The sequence below is a fragment of the Chelonoidis abingdonii genome, chromosome 16, assembly GCF_003597395.2.
Source record: "Chelonoidis abingdonii isolate Lonesome George chromosome 16, CheloAbing_2.0, whole genome shotgun sequence".
NCBI lineage: Eukaryota > Metazoa > Chordata > Testudines > Testudinidae > Chelonoidis > Chelonoidis abingdonii.
This window is the reverse complement of record NC_133784.1, coordinates 18610379-18629906: the sequence shown is the minus strand read 5'-3', so window position 1 is coordinate 18629906 and position 19528 is coordinate 18610379. Positions and strand designations below refer to the sequence as shown.

At 47.2% G+C, this 19528-nt stretch overlaps 1 protein-coding gene across 4 annotated transcripts in view; it reads left to right on the top strand.

Moving 5' to 3' along the window:
- The window catches only part of TRAIP (TRAF interacting protein), a 46725-nt gene that overhangs the window by 2411 nt on the left and 24786 nt on the right, over window positions 1–19528 (top strand). For all 4 annotated transcript variants that reach the window (XM_075072961.1, XM_075072962.1, XM_032783067.2 and 1 more), the window contains exons 3-6: window positions 1317–1374; window positions 2754–2837; window positions 13298–13337; window positions 16638–16765. In XM_075072961.1, coding sequence (XP_074929062.1) covers window positions 1317–1374; window positions 2754–2837; window positions 13298–13337; window positions 16638–16765 — 310 coding nt within the window. The remainder of the gene's footprint in view (window positions 1–1316; window positions 1375–2753; window positions 2838–13297; window positions 13338–16637; window positions 16766–19528) is intronic.

The following is a 19528-nucleotide window of genomic DNA, read 5'->3' as shown; positions in this document are numbered from 1 at the left end:
TGTCCAAGCTCACAGTAAACCAGTATCAGATTTGGGAATAGGAATCAAATCCTAGTCCTATGCTTTTAACACTCTGAGACTAAAGGAAATGGAGATTAGGCCCGTCAATATACAGACTTCAAGATACTTTTTTTTTGACAGTCTTGATTCTTAGATGTTAGTTTGAAACTCATTTTTTCATTAAAATGGAGAAATGCCAAACACATTAAATATGTCTGTATGCCACAGGCTCTCCCGTTCTGAGCCATGTGTTAAAGGAGCTTTTTTCGCGGTGACCCAAAGTAAGATTCTGTACCAGGGCCTAGTGTCACTTGTTGGCTCATTTAGTTCTCCCTGGGAAGTCTTATTTCTGAGTTTCTCTTAACTGCCGGACAAATAACTCTGGTAACTGAATATCCTCTTAGCACCTTCCTTCCCTTGTAGAAAACACCTCTGCTGTTCAAGGCTTTCTTGTCTCATTTGTTCCTTCCACCTTTTCGTGTTTTGTCTCCTCCCTCTGTCTTCCATGATTCCTACTCTCTCCCCTAAACATCCTTGTCACAGTGACCCTTCTTCTGGCTAAGGGTGTAGTGCTTAGGCTTCCTCCATTGATTTTTCACTTTGCTGGAGGAATGTGGTAGAGTGAAATGGGGCTGCAACTTGCAATGCTCTTGAACTCTGATGCAGTGCTGCTCCCTCCCCCTTCATGCTTGTCCCTTCCCCATCTGTGGTCTTGGTTTCCTTGCCCTCTCCATCAGAAAGTGCTTGTCCGTGTGCTCCAGCAGGAACAAGCTAAAGATGAAACAATCCTAATCAATTCCACATTTTTGCTGGAGTTCCTTTGCAAGTGGTATTTGAGCTGGAGGCATGTGGTCTTCCTATGGGATCAACTGTGTGTGTGGAGGGAGGGGGGCAGAGGGGACATGTGTATACCAGGGCACACTCATCCATGCCAAAATGAATCACCCTGAGAATGGTCACTGACTACAATGAAAGGAACATCTGGGGCTCGCTTTGCTCAGTAATGGTTTTAGAGGAGGGGTGAGGGGAGCAGTGCTCTTTGGATCTGACTGGCTAAGCTAATTGTTTTGCTGCCAATAATCACATAATTCTTAAGGTGCTCTGAAGACCCAATTCCTAACATGAGACTGGACATTCTCCTCCACATGCTGTTCTGCTGCAGAGCTTAAAGCATGTCCCAAACATCCTCCATTTGATACAACTTATTCCTCTGCCTCCTGGTAGGTTAGCAACGTAGCCCTTGGTTGGCAACCTTTAGAATAGATTATCTTAAATTGTAACAATTCACTGTATGTTTTTTTCTCTTTCTCCCTCAGTCTCATCCAGTGGTTTCACACTGCACCGAGTCGGACTTGTCCGCAGTGTAGAATCCAGGTAAATCCTTAATCCTGAGCAAAACACTGTATTTCTACATCTCAATGCTGTCTACCAACACTGTCAGAGCTCAGGCCTGAGGGCACAGTGGTGGCTCACAGAGGTGTTGATGGCATGCAGAGATTGGCTGTCACCTCTCAGTCACTATCAGACTGTGCTGGATGTCACTACTTACACTCTAGCAGAGAGGCTAAGGAGAGAATGGGCTATGGAGACTGAAATCCTCCCTCTAAGCCTCTCCAGGCCAGGTTGAGGCACATGGGGAAGCATGTTTTGCTACTGTCAGGCCTTCAGGGCTTTTGCTGTGGCAAAACTTCACTAGCGCTAAATTGTCCTCCTGGAAAAGAAAAGGGGCGGAGGGAGCTAGGAAATAATCTAGCTTCCCCAGCTGAGATCAGGACACTGCACATACACATCATGAGAGACAGTCCCTGCTCTGGAGCACTCAACCTAAATAGGGAAAAGAGGCAGAGGGTGGGAGACAGGAAGGATCATTTCTCTTCTACAGATTAGGAACCAAGGCACAGAGATTCATTGACTCACTCAAGGTCACCCAGGGAGTCTGGGCAGAACCAGGAACTGAACCCAGCTCTTCTGAGTCCCAGCCTGGTTCCTGAACCCCAAAACCATATTTCTTAAGTTAGTCTGGTTCTTGTGCCTCATGTTACAATAATAGTCAAGGTTGGGGGTCTTGGCTTGTGCTAGCTGTATTGGCTATACTCTGAGCTGAGTTACACGGAGGCATCATTTCGTAGACAGCATGTTAATTCTATAGGTGTGCTCCTGTCTTTTTCTTTCCTTTCAAGGTCTTGGCCCTTGTTTCTTCCCTGACTTGTTGATTCCCTGTATTCTTCACCACCTCTTACATCTCTGGGTTACCATGGAATTCTCGCAAAATAACATCTTTTGTAGCAGTAACTATGCAATTAGTTGGTGTCATGACTGCATATAATACTTAGAACACAAAGCTGTAACTGCATGAGGGAGGTGGGGAGAGCTATTGCACTCAATTACAGCACCCTCTGCATACAGAGAGCAGCACGTACTTCTGTGTTTGGATTTGGCACTGGGTGAGCTCAGCATCAGCTGCTGGGCCTGAGCTGCCAGAGAACAAGCTGCTCTTGACTCAGATGCCTGAATCTTTCTGTTAAAATTCCAGGATCGTGCTTGGAGTGACGACTGTAAATCTCAAGTTTGTTGCTTGGGTGACAGATCCAGGATCTCACCATAGAGATGCCAGCTGTGTGAACTGACTCTCATCAGCTATACCACACGTTACTGTCTTGTGATGGGACAGTAACCCTCTCCCATTGTAGCTGTCTGCCTAGCAGAAAAGGATCTTCCTGCATTTTCACACTCCTCTTCCATGTCTCATCTAGGTCAGCAAAAGACACATCATCAATAAGCTGTTCTTTGATGTTGCCCTGGAGGAGCAGACGTCACTGGATGCAGAAAGCATACAGGTATCCTGATTCTATTCTCTTAACAGCAGCCTGGAGCCACAGCTTCTTTCAGTTACTGGTGAGGTCTCTAAAAAGTCCTGGGATTGAAAGCTGGATGTTGCTGTTCTTTCTACTGTTTGCCTCTCTGCTTTCTGTCCCTGTCCTTGCCGCTGAGCTAGGCTGAGCTCTTCCTGCAGAACATCTTCACATGGTGCTTCACAATGGTCCCTGCTTTTCTCTCAAATGAGGAAGCCATCTCCACCCCTTCGCTCCTTCCCCCTCACTTCTTATCTTCCCTGAAGCCCTTCCCATATGTTATAACTGTTCAAACTCTTTTTGTTCTTGAGGCTCCTTCATTGTCGGGAAGGCTGGGAGACAAAGCTTTCCTGCAGCCTGGGGTGAAGGGAGTCCCAAGTTCTATCGAGCCAATCGGCAAACCCTAGAGAACCTGGGCATAGGAGGATGATCCTCTAACCCTCTTGGGGAAGGGCCTATTAAAGGTACACTCAATTTGTTCACTTTATTCGTTTAACAGCCCTCTGTATTTAGGTGAGTGTCATGAACTCACAGGTCATGCCCATTCTTGGCAATGTATGGTCCCTGTGACTGCCCTTCTCTGAGGTCCGCTCTCTCTTGGTGGTTAAGCCCCTCTGCCTCTTGGAACCACACCTCTCTGAGCCTTAGCATGCCTGTCTCTCGCTGTGGGCCCCCTCAGGGAGTCCACTCACTCTGGACCAGGCAGAAACATGCAGTTTGGGGCAGGGAAGGATAGCTCAGTGGTTTGAGCATTGGCCTGCTAAACCCAGGGTTGTGAGTTCAATCCTTGAGGGGATCATTTAGGGAACTGGGGTAAAAATCTGTCTGGGGATTAGTCCTGCTTTAAGCAGGGGGTTGGACTAGATGACCTCTTGAGGTCCCTTCCAACCCTGATATTTTATGATTCTATGACCCCTGGGGCCTCCACTCCCAGAGGGACTAGTGCAACCCTGTTCTCTAGACCGGGGTGACTCTCAGCATAAAACAGAAGGGTTTATTGAGCTTCTGAACACAGCATAGGAAATTCTCAGGGCCCTCAGGCTGGCCTTCCTCTAAGTCTCTCCTGCATCCAGGTGGGCTCTGCCGGTTCTCTCTCTCCAGTCCCGAGCCCCTGTGCTTTCCACCTGGGCATCTGATATCACCTCCCTCAAGCCCCACCTCTGTCCATTTTCTTCTGTCCAGGTAACCAGGGTCGCCTGGACCACCTCCTCTTTTCAGACATCCTTTGTTCCCCTCTGTCTGGAACCGGCTGGCCAGGTCACTGGGGTCCTCTCTTCACAGCCCATTATCCTCCCACTGGCCAAAACTGTCTGACTCCCAAGTTGGGCCTCCCAGTGACCAGTTGCTGGGTATCCATTCTCCAGGCCATTGGCTGGGGTCCCAAGTTCTGTTGCTGGTCCTCTGTAACAACAAACTCCCTCTCCCATCACTTTGTTAAACCAGTAACACCCAGGGAAACTACATTCCACCCCCTCGGCGTTGAAAAAAGACAAGAAACCCCCCCGCTTCATCACATTTGTTCTCCCCCCACCCTTCCTCCAACTCAAGTTCAGGGCCCCCGCCCTGTGATAAAGCATCGTCTATAACATTGGCACTCCTCCTCACATGTACCAACTCCGTGTCATAACCCTGGAGGAGCAGGCTCCATCTCAGGAGCTTGGCATTAGCCCCTTTCATTTGGTGCAGCCACGTCAGGGGCGAATGGTCAGTGTACACAGTGAAGGGCCACTCAAATAGATATGGCTGCAGCTTTTTAAGGGCCTACACCATGGCCAGGCATTCCTTCTCTATGGCTGCATAGTGTTGCTCCCAGCGCAGCAACTTCTTGCTCAGGTACACAATGGGATGTCTCTCCCCCTTAGTATCAGTTGCCTCAGCACCGCACCCAGCCCAGTCTGAGGCATCGATGAACACCAGGAAGGGTTTGTTAAAATCTGGGTTTACCAGCACCAGGCTTTGGATGAATGCCCCGTTTAACACACAGAGAGCCCTCTGGCATTGCCCAGTCCAGACCACCTTGTCCAGCTTTCCCTTCCTACAAAGCTCCATGAGGGGAGCTGCCAGGTTGCTAAAGTGTGGCACAAACCTCCAGTAGTACCCTGCCATCCCAGTGAAAGCCTGGACCTGCTTCTTAGTCTGGGAAATGGGCTAATCCTTGATTTTTTTCCACTTTGACCAGCTCCAGCTTCAGGTGGCCACTCCTCACCTTGTGGCCCAGTATGACACCTCTGCAATCCCCACCAGGCACTTTCCAGCTTTTATGGTCAGTCTTGCATCCTGGAGGCGACCCAGCACCCTCTTCACCTGGGACCACACATTCTTCCTAGATCTGGCTAAAGACACAGATATCATCAATATACGCTGGAGCAAAGTCCTCCATCCCCTTAGTAACTGGTCCACCATGTGCTGGAAGGTGGCAGGTGCCCCTTTGAGGCCAGAAGGCAGGACTAGTAGGCAGAAGGCAGGACCAGTAACTCAAAGAGCCGTATTGGGATGGTGAAGGCAGACTTCGCCCTGGCCTCTGGGTCCAAAGGCACCTGTCAGTAGCCTTTGGTGAGATCCATGGTAGCGAGGTACCAGGCACCCCACATATCTAGGATCTTATCGGTCCTAGGCATGGGTTAGGCATCGGACACGGTGATGGCATTGAGCTTCTGGTTCTGTGTGGGCTATCGGATCAAACCATCCTTCTTGGGGACCAGCACCACAGGAGAGGCCAGGGACTGGAGAATGTCTGGATCACCCCTAAAACCAGCTTGTCTCCAATCTGTCTTCCCAGTGAACCTGAATGGTGAACACCTGATGGGAAGATTGGTTCCCATCTCCACCCAGTGAACAGCCAGGTTAGTGAGCCCAGGCCAGTTGGAGAACAGCTGCCAGTATGCATGCAGCACATCTCTGATCTCAACTTGCTGGGCAGGGGTTAGCTGGATTGAGAGGGGAATGAATTCCAGCGAGGGGTCAGCCCCTGTCTCAGGGAGGAGTCCCACCAGGGGATCCTCTCCCTTCACCCGCTGCCCACACACAGCCAGCGCCAACTTCTCCCTGTTTCAGTATGGCTTCATCACGTTGACGTGGTATACCCGGTGGCTGTGTTGGACCGTTCCACTACATAGTTCACCTCGTTTACCTGTCTGATGACCTTGAAGGGGCCATCCCAGGCAGCTTGCAGTTTGTTCTTCCTCATGGGCATGAGAAGCATCACCTACTCCCCAGTAGCATAGGAGCGGGCACGTGCTGAGCGGTCGTACCAGACCTTCTGCTTCCTCTGTGCCCTGACTAGGTTTCCCTTGTCCAAGCTCATGAGCTCTGTGAGTTTTTCCCAGAAGGTCAGTACAAACTCCTCCACTGATTCTCCATTGGGAGAGGCCTTCCCCTCCTACTCATCCCTCATCAAGTCTAGGGGTCCCCTCACTCTCCACCCTGTGGATTCCTGGGGCACTTCCCTGTATGCGAACAGCAGGTGAGGTAAATATTTGTCCCAGTCCTGCAGGTGCTGTTCCAGAAAGGTTTTCAGCATCATCTTTAGGGTCTCATTGAACTTCTCCACCAGCCTATTGGACTGAGGGTGATATGCCAAGCCCCAGTGTGTCAGACCCCACACTTCTCTCTCAAGCACCAGGGAAGGGTTGACATGAAGTTGGACCCCTGGTCTGTAAGGACCTCCTTGGGGAACCCCACTCTATTGAAAATGGTAAGCTGTGCGTCTGCCTCGATCGAGGACAAGGCCGCCGACTCGGGGCAGCACATAGCTAAATCTACCACCACCACAGTGTATTTCTTCCCCAACCAGGTCACCCTGCTGATGGCCTGATGCCCTTCAAGGAGAATATTGTGGGCCAAGAACAGCTGTCTGCGGTGGTACCTCTGGGGAACCACCAACTGCCTACTGGCTTTCCAAGGTTCAGTTTGCACTGAACCAGTCCAGGAATGTGGTGTCTTGGGGCCCTTCCTCACTTACCCCACGGCAGGCCCTCTTGGCCCACCTCTCCTCCAACTTCTCATGCTTTCGCTGTTCTGCACTGTCCGCCAGCCTCCACTCCTCCAGCTCCTTTGTTTTCAGTTCCAGCCTCGTCAGCTCCTCCAGGGAGAAACCTGACTGGGGAGTCAGGTCTGATAGACTCCCGACTGCTACACAGATTGCCCGCATGGCTACTCCCTGGCTCTCTGGGCATCCCAGGAGTGCCCCTGGGGTCTGGAGCCTGTTTCTGAGACTGGTCATTCTCTACAAGCTGAGCCATCAGCTGCTCTTTAGTGAGGCTCCCCACGCTCAGCCTTCTCTCCCTGCACAGACGTTCCAGGTCCCTCTTGCGGAACTGCTTATAGGCCATTTCAGCACTGGTTCCTTCAGTTCCCTCGTTTTATCACTGGCAGCCACTCACTGCAGAGCCAACAGTCTACAGGGTGCATCCACAAACCATCCTCTGCTACCACGGATTCACAGGTTGTGCTCACTCTTGGCCCCATACTGTCCCTGGGGGGGACTCCCTTCAGTGTGACAGCCCTTCTTGGGGGTCCACTCTCAGGGGTTAAGCCCCTCTGCCTTCTGGAACTGTACTTCTCTGAGTCTTAGCACACCTGTCTCTCACCATGGGCCCCCACAGGGAGTCCACTCACTCTGGACCCCCGGGACCTCCACTCCCAGAGGGAACAATGGAGTCCTGTTCTCTAGATCAGAGTGACTCTGAGCCAGCATAAAACAGGAGGGTTTATTGAGTGTCTGAACACAGCATAGGAAACTGTCAGGACCTTCAGGCCTGGCCTCCCTCAGCACTGTACATCCAAGTCTCTCCTGCATCCAGGTGGGCTCTGTCTGCTCTCTCTCTCTTCAGTCCCGAGCCCCCATGCTTTTGAGCTGGGCATCTGATATCGCCTCCTCCAAGCCCCGCCTTTGTCCATTGTCTTCTGTCCAGGTAAACTGGGTCACCTGGGCCTCCTCTAAGCTCAGCCATCCTTTCTTCCCCTCTGGCTGGTTAGAAAACCAGGGTCCTCTCTTAGCAGCCCATTGTCCTCCCATTGGCCAGAACCAGCTGTGACTCCCAAACTGGGCCTCCAGGCCACCAGTCGTGGGGTATCAATTCTCCAGGCCATTGGCTGGGGTCCCAAGTTCTGTTGCTGGTCCTCTGTAACAACAAACTTCCTCTCCCATCATCTCATTAAATCAGTAACACCCGGGGAAACTATCCCACCCCCTCGACGTGCAAACCATTGAAAAAAACAAGAAACCCCCCCATTTCGTCACAGTGAATCACAGTTTCCATGTATATTCAGGTATTTTTTCCCTGTTACTGTGTGCAAGACCCAAAAATGAGGATAGAGTGATTCATAGGTTCCAAGGTCAGAAAAGATCATTGTGATCATCTAGCGTGACTTCCTATGTCACAGAGACCAGAGAACTTCCCCAGAATAATTCCTAAAGCAGATCTTTGAGGAAAAACATCCAATCATGATTTAAAACTTTTCACTGACTCCACCATGGCCTTGGGTAAATTGTTGAAATGGTTAGTTATTTTTACCATTAAAAATTTACACCTTATTTCCTGTCAATCTGTTGAGCTTCAACTTCCAGCCATTGAATCGTGTTAGACCTTTCTCTACTAGATTGAAGAGCCCATTATTAAATATTTGTTCCCTATGTAAGTTCAGATAGACTGATCAAGTTACTCCTTAATCTTTTCTTTCTTAAGATAAAGAGATGGAGCTCCTTGCATTTATATAAGGCAGGTTTTGTAATCCTTTAATCCTTTTCATGTCTCTTGTCCGTGCCCTCTCCAGTTTATCAACATCCTTCTTGAATTGTGAACATCAGAACTGTAGCAGCAGTTGCACCAATGCCAAATACAGAAATAAATTAACCTCTCTGCTCCTACTTGAGATTCTTCTGTTTGTGCATCCAAGAATCACGTTAGCCCTTTTGACCACTCTGTTGTACTGGGGGCTCATGTTCAGCTGATTATCACCACTACCCCCAAATCTTTTTTTTAGAGTCACTGCTTCCCAAGATAGTCCCCCATCCTGCGAGCATGGCCTACATTCTTTGTTCCTAGATGTATACATTACATTTAGCCGTATTAAAATGCACACTGTTTACCAAGCAATCCAGATCACTCTGTGTCAGTGATCTATCCTCATCACTATTTACCACTCCCCCAATTTTTGTGTCATCTGCAAACGTTTTCAGTGAGGATTTTACATTTTCCTCTAGGTCATTAATAAAAATATAAATAACATAGTGCCAAGAACCAATCCCTGCAGGACTCTACTGGAAACACACCTGTTAGATGATGATTCCCTGTTTACAGTTACATTTGGAGACCTATCAGTTAACCAGTTTTTAATCCATTTAAAGTGTGCCATGTTAATTTTATGTTCTAGTTCAGGGGTCGGCAACCTTTTAGAAGTGGTGTGCCGAGTCTTCATTTATTCACTCTAATTTAAGGTTTCGTGTGCCAGTAATAGATTGTAACATTTTTAGAAGCTCTCTTTCTAAAAGTCTGTAATATGTAACTAAACTATTGTAGTATGTAAAGTAAGGTTTTTAAAATATTTAAGAAGCTTCATTTAAAATTAAATTTGAAATGCAGAGCCCCCCGGACGAGTGGCCAGGACCCAGGCAGTGTGAGTGCCACTGAAAATCAGCTCAAGTGCCACCTACGCGTGCCATAGGTTGCCTACCCCTGTTCTAGTTCATCAAAATGTCATGCAATACAAAGTGAAATGCCTTACAGAAGTTGTTTCCATCAATGCTGTTACCTTTGTCAACCAAATTTATAATCTTGTCAAAAAAAAAATCAAGTTTGATAGGATCTGTTTTCCATAAACTGAGGTCGATTGGCATTTAATTATACTTCTCTCCTTTAATCCCATTATCAGCTGCTGTGTTACGTTGTCCGGGAACAATGTCAGACCGACAGGCGTGTAATTACCCAGGCCATCCCATTTATCCCTTTTTTAAAAAATTGGCACATTAGCTTTCTTCTAGTCTTCTGGAATTTCCCTGGAGTTCCGAGACTTACTGAAAATCAACATTAACGGTTCAGTGAGCTCCTCAGCCAACTCTTTCAAAACTCTTGGACGCAAATTATCTGTGCCTGCTGATTTAAAAATGTCTAACTGTAGTAGCTATTTAACATCTTCCTGAGATTATAGTGGAATGGAAAGAGCATTATCAAATGGTATGACTACCTCATCTGATCCCCTCCTCCCCCCCCCCCCCAAAAAAAAAACCCCACATTTGACATGGGAGCAGGTCTGGTATGCCAGCTTACTTTTAACTCATTGAAATTGACCAGAAATGCCTTTAAACAAAGCAGCACAGGGAAATCTGTACCTTGATGCTCATTTTACGAGAGAAAGCATAAGAGTAACACTGACACACTGGTAACTGCAGGAAAACTGCTTTGATTAGGGAAGTATGTAAACAAATCTCTTGATGATAGTAGTGTGTGTATGGTGTTTAGCTTTGGAAAACTCTGAATGCAAAGAGTTAAAACAAGATATTATGGTGCTCTGTCTTCAAGTCAGTAGTTTAGCATTGGCAAAGTCCTACTTCTGCATGTCTGAGTCAACTGTTTAAAAAGAAAATCGCCTTGACCTTGGTATAATGGGATTCTTATACCCTCTTGTGTTTAAAATTAGCATGTGCAGCGATTACCATAATTAACATTGTCATGGCAACTGCTGTGTGTTTCGTGGGGGGGGGGGTAGTGGAAAATGCAAGACATTAACGTAGGTAACAGTGTCATCTTCAGGAACAACTAACATATATTGTGGGCTATAATGCATGTGCAGAAGAGATGAAGACATCCTATAAAACATGTCTAACTACCCATAGCTACCTAAAACTGTGACTTAGAGCAGATAAATTCTGCCTTTATGCTTGCAAGAACTGGTTTGAATGCATGCTAAATAGATGAGTGGCACTCTCACTGTGGGCTGGCTAGGAAAAAGATCTCTCTAGAAAAGCAATTTTTCTTGCCACTGACTGTTTTTTCTCTTTCATGTTTCTTAAACACTTTTGCAGCTCTTTCTGGGATCTCATTCTCTTTCCACCTAGCTTTCTCTTCCTGCTTGATTTTCAGTGAAGTCTTGCTCCTGTGCTTCTAGGTATTGATGTGAGGGCACTCTTTCTGCCCTAGACACACATACTTGAGATTAATGTGCTATGCCCATACAGAACAAATCTTGCAACTACAGGAGCAAGCCATCGGTTACCCAGCATGCATCTTGGCTAATTAGCAAGAAGCAGGGCCCTTTAGTACCAGAAGAGAACTGCATGTCTTTGTATGCTAATAGTTTAAATACTATGTGAAACAAATTAAACGCAGTTTACTGTTTATATTAACAGGGGACGGGCAAGCTGAGCAATACCATCACATTGAATGCTTCCTGTTGCCCTGCAATGTTTTCAAAATAGTTTAAATGTATAATATTGATCTTCTGGAGAAAGGTTAACTTTCAGTGCTTATATGTATGACCGGTAGTTCTCAAACTTTTGTACTGATGACCCCTTTCACACTGCAAGCCTCTGAGTGCAACCCCCCTTATACATCAAAAACACTTTTTTTATATATATATTAAACACCATTATAAATGCTGGATGCAAATCAGGGTTTAGGGTGGAGGCTGACAGCTCACAACCCCCCATGTAATAACCTTGTGACCCCCTGAGGGGTCCCGACCCCCAGTTTGAGAACCCCTGTGTACAACTATCATGTACAGAATCGCAAACCGTCGGTACTGGGTGATGGAAAAAGCCTACTTGGTTACGCAGTTTCGTCTTTGTGTCAATGCAGGAGGAGCCAAGATGGCAGGGTTTCCTTTTTCCTTTGGAGACTATTCTAAAGCCCAACATATCTCACTTATCCTGTTGTTCAGCCTAAATTTTCCTAGTCTTATCCCATTATTCTTAGGTCTTGTCTTTATGGGAAATTGACCAGAATAGTTCCCCAAGTGGACATTCTGTTTTAGAATAAGTCACTTTATTCTGGAATAATTAGTGCACTGTTTGAGCACACCAATTATTCCAAAATAGGATCCACATGGGGAGCTCTTCTGCAATAGTTAAATCTGCTCAATTTGCATGTGCAGACAAGCCCTTAATTATAGCCATGTGCCTCACAGTAACTAGCCTCTTTCTGTCCAGGGTGTTTACGCCTTTCAAATAGGTATAAACTGTAAATCCTGTGGCTTCTGTTCCCCTGTCCTGTAGCTGTCGCGTAGCCAAATGTCAGTCTCATCCGTCCAACTCCCTGATCATTTTTGTTGCTGTTCTCTGAATTCCTCTGTTTGTCGATATCTTTCTGGCAAACAGATGACAGAATTGAACACAATATTCCAGGTACCATGTAGAGAGAGAGAGAGGCTATTACCTCTGACAGGATGCCTCTGCATATGCAGCTTCTCTGTTGTGTTGGCATTTCTTGCTGTCTAGTTATATTGCAATTCCTGTCCGGCTTGCTGTCTGCTGTCCCCTGCAGGTCTCTCAATATTACTGCTTTTTAGGTTTCTTTTTCCCATTAAGTATGTTTAAGGTTTTTTCCCAGATGTTTTGGCTTCACTTCATTATTCTCTGCCCACTTTTCCAACCCCTTTGTAGGTCCCCATTGTATCCTCACTGGGTTTACAGCATCTACCAATTTAATATTTAATTTAATTAACATGCTATTTTCTCCAGATTGCTAATGAAGGTATTTAATAAGACGTGATCTTCCCCGGATCCCTATGGTACTTGCCAGACACCACCTCCCCTGACTTGATACTGATCAGTTTATGGTTGCCCTTTATTTATGGTGCTGCAAGCCAATTTTATCAGTTCACATAAGCATCCAGATCCAAGCTGATATGAATGAACACTGAATTTGGTTTTGTTAGACACTTGCTCACCCACTTCATTTTCTGTCTAGCTGGGGATGTTCAAATCTACCCATTGTTCTGTGTCTATGGCCCAATTTCATTACATCTATTTCATTCCCTTCAACCACTGAACTCATAATTCTAGTTAAAAATAATCGGCAATCTAGTTCTATCTGGCGAGGTCCTTGCCTTATTGCCTTGTTTAGTTAAGATGTTATGAAAATTCTTCCTCTGACTTCAAATGTTTTCCCTGAGAGGCCTTCCAGAGTTGTTCAACTCGGTAAAAATGATTGACACTGTGAGAAATGAGAAAGTGACAAGGATAAGATAAGACTGGGATGTTCTCTATGGCAGTCTTGTTCTTCCACTGAAGCACTACCAGTCTGAGGTGCTCCCCGTGTGTCCTGCAGTAGCACTTGGGAATGTTGCATATAACAAGGGCATTCCGCACTATTTTGTTCTGCTCTCAGCACCTGGTCATGTAACTCACCAGGAGAAAGTATTTAGGAATCAGAGATCTTTCCTCTAAGATTAGGTGAAGGTTACTGGGTGGTGCTGCTCCTCATCCGATTCTTTTTGTTGCATTTCAGAATGAACTGGACAAGGTGAAAGCACAGCTCTCCATGAAAGGTGAGTTCAGAAAGGAAACAGAAGAGTGTTCTGCCCAGCAGTAAGGGCGTGGAGAGAAGGAACACGGGATTGGCAGGCTCTGGGCTTTCTCAAGCTACTGTTTTGTTTTGTGCTGATGCTTTCAGGTCAGTTTGCAGCAGAAAAGTTGAGTATATGAGGGTGCTCTCTGAGCCTACAGTACAAGTGGGGTCTGCCTCTGTGAAACCAGTCAGACAGAGCAAACTGGGGATCATGAGTCTTAAAAGTTTGCTGGGCCGGTGAGTAGAGAGATCTGTAGACTTTGTTCAGTGCTAGGGCACTTATCTGACACAGAATCATAGAATATCAGGGTTGGAAGGGACCTCAGGATGTCATCTAGTCCAACTCCCTGCTCAAAGCAGGACCAATCCCCAGACAGATTTTTGCCCCAGATCCCTAAATGGGCCCCCTTGAGGATTGAGCTCACAACCCTGGGTTTAGCAGGTCAGTGCTCAAACCTCTGAGCTATCCCACCTCCCTGTGCTGTAATTATGTCCCTTGTAAGATTGTCCTAGCTGACATACCACTAACGGCTCAGTGTACCCTTATTCCAGGAGGGAATCAACAGCAAGCAAAGATTGTTTCATTGAGTTAGGCCTGTTTGTCAGGAGGTTCAACAGCCAGATGTTAGTAGCTCATTTCTTCAAGTGTAAAGTGGCAGAAGAGGGCGTATAATTGGGGCCCAAATGGAAATGGGAGAACTTTGGCACTTATTCAGCTGCTGCGATGCTGCAACCCCAAAAGAGCAGGTGCAATCTGATGTGTGCATTTCTATTTTATCATTGCTTTAAAGAGCTCGGGCTCTTTAATTTTAGAGCCTGTTTGATGGAGGCAGGAAAGCAAACACCCTGGGGATGTTGTTGATGATGTGTTTTAAGCATTGTCTGTAGGCAGCCTGTCATCAGAATATGAGTCATGAGCAGCCAAAGGAAAATGTCAGTCAGTCTGAGTGACAGAAATCCTGAGACATGAGTTTGCAATAAGCAAAAAAGACCTTTAAAGGGAGCTTGGAGTGGGGAGAGTTTCAGCCATTTCCAAAGAGCCCGCTTTCCTGTTGGGTACTCTGCCCTCTCACACGTGCAAGGCAGACAGAAATAGTTGACTAGATCTATTTCTTAGCCTGATAAAAGTTAGAAAATCTATCAGATGCCTATATCAAGGCCCCTCCTTGCAAGCAGTCCGGGGCAGTGACAAAGTGAGTAGCTGAACCCCACCTTTTGGGGAAGAGTGCTGGGACTCCTACCAGAATGCTCTCCAAAGGAATTGCTATGCAGATTTGCTTTTTTATGTTAGCTAGGAGGTGCTGGACTTGAAAGTCTACCTGCTGAGAAAGAGAAGCTTTCTTCTGTCCTGTGTCCTGACTGTGTATGGTCTATTCCTCCTGCCCTGCTAGCCTCAGGGACTCTGCCTCCACTGCCTCCAGCTTCGATTCCTCCTTTTTCAAGAATCTGCCTCTGCTTGTAGCTTTCCCCAGCAGCAGAATGAAAATAGCCTTGTCAGTTTCACAGCTGCCACAGGGGGTTCTAAAGAGCAGATGTGTACCTGAGAAGAGTCTTTTACAGACCATAGACCAGTAGCTGAGGTGCTGGATCTGTCTGCAGAGCCCAGGAGGCATCACTTGCACGCTGATCACATTGGAACATTTTCTTCACATCACACATACCAGAAATTAAACATTTGTTGGCCCTGAAAGCTTCAGTCCTGCAGAGCTAGCCTCCTGCCACCGCACCAGGGGAAGTTCTGCTTGAAAGTGTGTGCAGTGGGATGCATCTCCCCCACCCCTCAAAGTATGCTGCTTCTGGATAGGTACAACTACCCAAACAAGTGTGGGAAAACACTTTACTTACAAACCAACCTACTTACCCAGCCACTTCCTATGGCCATCTTGTGGCTGTCACTGATTTGTTTGTGTGAGGGTACGTGTGCACACACGCACACCAGTTTCTCCCTTTCTTTCCCCTGGCCCCAGCTGGGCATCTTCTGCCTCCTTTCCCAGGGGGGCCATAATCCTGTTTCCAGCTCAGTTCTTTTTTGGGGATGGTGGCAATGTCACAAAGCCAGCGATGCCTCAGGCCCTGGCGGGGATTGAAGCTGCAGGGCTGGGAAGGTGACCAAGCCCTTGAGGCCCTCTCCAGTAATGGTCAGCTACTACCAGAGAGCAGATGGAAACTGGGAGGATGAGTGGATTTAAACAGTGCTCAAAAATAGTGCTGCTGTGCTGTCCATGACTGACTGTAGTCACACTGCAAGAAGTGGGGACCACTATCTTATACTGCTGCAAAACAGGAGCTTTCCAGTGATGTAAAATGTTCTCTGCTGGCTCTGTTAGCTCATGATACTGGTCAGTCTGACCACCAGCTGGCTTTCCTGCCTCCCTCCAGAGCACACTTCAGTTCCAGCAGGATCTGCACACCTCTATTTCATGTGGCTAAAGGCAGGCATTAATACACCTTCCAGGCCAAAAAGCTTTATTGCTGGCATCCAAGGCATCAGAATTGGGGATATTAGTTTGGGAGAGGGGCGATCAGAACAACAGGATTTTAAGGCCTTGTGACATGCAAGGACTGGAAATGTTCCAGAGTGATAAATCTGCCTTAATCAAGTATCACATGGCCTTTCAGAGCTCCAGTGCATTCTGCAGAGCTGTGCTTTAATCCTGCTTCACTTGTGTGTTTGTGATCTCACACCCTGAGACACACAGACTGTGATGAGGGTGAGTGACAGCAGCATAACTGCACAGCAGTGTAATTGCTCTGCAAGTAGACGCTGTGTTCCTGTGCACAGCAGTGGCTGTCAAGCCTAACTAAGCATGTACCCTGCACGCATGATTTCTCGCTGGGAGAGCAGCGTCGAGGCAGCTCACCAGAGCTTTGTAGTTCTATAAATGTTTTGTTTGGCGTGCAAGGATTCCAGCTCCTTGCACCCAAGCTTGCCTTTGGGCGCTGCTGGAGGATAGTGCATGATAGTTATCTTAGTCCACATTGACTGGGAAAGCTAGGACAGGGCTGAAGGGCCACTGAGGGGAACATTTCTTGATTGGTAAAGAAATGTTTGAAGTTTACTGGTGCTGGGTTCAAGGATTGCTTAGCACAGGTCCTGTCTGACACGTTGCATTCAGTGAGGAGAGGGTCTGATGGGAAATGACTAAGTCTCTGAGAGTTTCTCAGACTGAATGTATGTATCCTGTCTGTCACTGTGGCTTCATATCTGCCCTCAGACCTGTGGGTCTCAGGGCTGCCCAGGGCAAGGCATTCCAAGTGCTATGTGAGCATTTCCTTTCAGAGAAGGAGAAGCGAGACTGCCAGTCTATCATAGACACACTGAGGGAGACTGTGGATGTTCACAGCGCCACCATCGAGTCACTCCAGAAAGTCCTGTGTGAGACAGAGATGCTGTGTTCCACTCTCAAGGTACTTTCCTCCATGGGCAGCCTACTTCTGATCTTCCCCATTTCTGGCTAGGGTTACAGTCTCACTGGCTCTTCCTCTGAGTCACACTGTCCTCAGGCCTGTGCAGAGAGGACAGGTGGCACTGCGCTCGGAGGTCTAAGTTCTGTTCCTGGCTCTGAAACCAGCTCCCTGTGACGCGTATGGGACCCATCTCTCCAGATGTGAAGTGGAAGGAGAGCAATGGGGCTGCATTCCCATTTAAGACAATCCTTTAACCTTGTCTGAGCTCCTTGAGGAGGTGGTGCTATAGAAGAGCCACAGGGGCAAAGGGATAAGGTTCTCTAGGGCAGCAGTGCTATTTCAAGGCGATGTTTTTCAGTTCTAACACACATCACCCTGGGACAGTAATCTCCTGAGCTACCTCCCTTGGATCCATGCACCTTGGAAGAGATGAGATATTGGGGAAACAATACACTTATTGGATGAATCTAAAGCAGTTGGAGTACTTGACATGTTAAGACATTGGGTCTTCTCTGTGCTTAGCCTAAGCAATTTGTGGCTGGGGTGGCTTGTTAGAATTCTGCTTAAAAACAGCATTCCACTCAAGGCCAGGGAATGAGAGGCAAACACATGCTTCCCTGCATTACCCAGTATGCTGAGGTGCTGAGCCTGCAGTGAGCCGGGTCTGGCTTGTTGATGCAGTGTCAGTATTGATCTTCCATCCCATCAGTGTGAATGCTTGCTTAGGGAGCAAGCCTAGCCTCTGTTGAGGGCTGACACTAGTGCCCTGCATTAAATCTTTTTGTAGGCCTGGTGGGATTCTGTGTGAATTGGTTAATGTTAATCAGTGATTTCCGCCTCCACCCAGGCAAGTTAATTGAAACGTACAAGGAGAAAGTTACAAGCTTAGGCTGGGTTGGACCAACCATTGTGCTGCTGTCAAACCTGTTCTGTAGTCAAGCCACTAACAGGAAATAATCTGTTTGTGTGTATATGTATATGTTTGTCTATATGTATATAGTCATAACTCATGAGTGAATAAACTAGGATGGGGATGGGATGGCCACTTCCCTGTGGTGCTCCCCATGGAAACTGATCTAACTTAATCACAGTGATTGGTCTTAGCTGCTGCTTAATTGAGATGATAGTGCCATAAATTCCACGTATTGGGGGTGCACTTTGTCTGCCACCAAGTAAGCTATGGTTCATCGACTGTGAGTGCAGAGCTGCATTCTTAACGCACCTAGGTTAAACAGAAGAAAAAAGGTGAAACTGTGAAAATCACTCTTCACCCCAAGGGTACCTTGTCCCTTTGTCCCTTTGTTTTTCAGTGGTTTTATAGGTCACTGGAGTGTCCCAATGAACAGAATTTCTCTGTGAGGCTTATTAGCATTTCCTGGTCATGTAAACACTCCAGTTGCTGTAAAACTGTAAATCGGGGTGTGCTGTTGCAGCAGATACAAATGAGCCCTTCTCAAGATGATTTTGCTCTTGGTGATTGGGTTTGCTGCTAGGTTTCCACACACCCTCTTTCCTGGGCTTTCCTTACCCAGATTCGACGGGAGACTCATAACCTATCTTTCCTCTGACTGTAATTGCTCTCTGACACATGTGAAAGCCCCTCCAGTGTAATCTGGGAACATTGGAAGAAAAGGCACCATGCTCATTGCGTCTTGTCCTCTTGAAAGTGTCTGAGATCTCCCAGCAGAGTTCTGTGCACTGTTTCTCCTCACTGTTTAAAGCATAAGCATTGGAACCTCTGCTATGCTGTTGCAGGCCTGGCAGAGCCATGGCAGAGACCAAATTCACCAGCTTCAAGCCGGACCTTTCTTCTGCTAGCACTGCATCAGTTACCGATGAACCTGCTTGGTGCCTCGGGACCACAGCTGGATGCCAGAGGGGCAAATATGGTCACGTTGCTAGTTCTGGCCAGGGAGTCTGAGAACCATATATCATGCCAGTTTAGAGCAGTGTGAGGGAAGTGGAAACAGTAGTGCAAATGTGGTGGAGAGAGCTGGCCAGGAGCGGCAAAAGGTGGCACTGGTATGAGAAAGGTAAACATCCTAGCCAGGCAAGGTGAGACCTTGCAGAGGGACAGTGGCATCTCAGGCCTTTTGTATCTAGTAATGTGGTGAGCCAGTGGGAGGGTCTGAGATTTAATGCATGTTAAACCCCTCCAGCTTCTGCCAAGAGGAGAGGACACTGTCTTTGGCCAATCTTCTCTCTGGAGTCAGATCAAACAGTGTCTCAGTGGAAAGAAGGAAAGGCATCAGGAACCTTTGAAGCTGATATGTTAAACTGTTCAGGCAGATCAAAGCTTAGGAAATGAATACAGGTGAACTGAAAGAGTGTTAAAAAAAACCATGTGATCCTCATGGGAGCCCCTTAGACACAGTAATATTCAATTGATCCTGCTCAGGCCATGTCCTACTGCTAGTCATTTTGAGAATACCTAGAAAACCAGGCAGCACCTTCAGACAGATCCAGATGCTCCTCCAGTGTAATCTGAAGGCACCATGTTGTTTTTGTCTTGGTCAAGTGTCTGAGAACTCCCAGCAAAGCCCCATGCAGGATTTCTTCTCACATCTGGCAACAGATGGCAGTTCAGCAAAATGGGAGGGTTAGTACAGAGGCAACAGGGAGTGTCTGAATGGGGAGAAGGCTGCAGTAGCTGGAGACTCTTCCCTGTGGGGCTTTGTCCCTTCTGAACACGGAAGGAGAGGATCACATATGACTCTCCACGAATAATCCTAATGGGAGCAATGGGATCAAGCAGTTCATGGA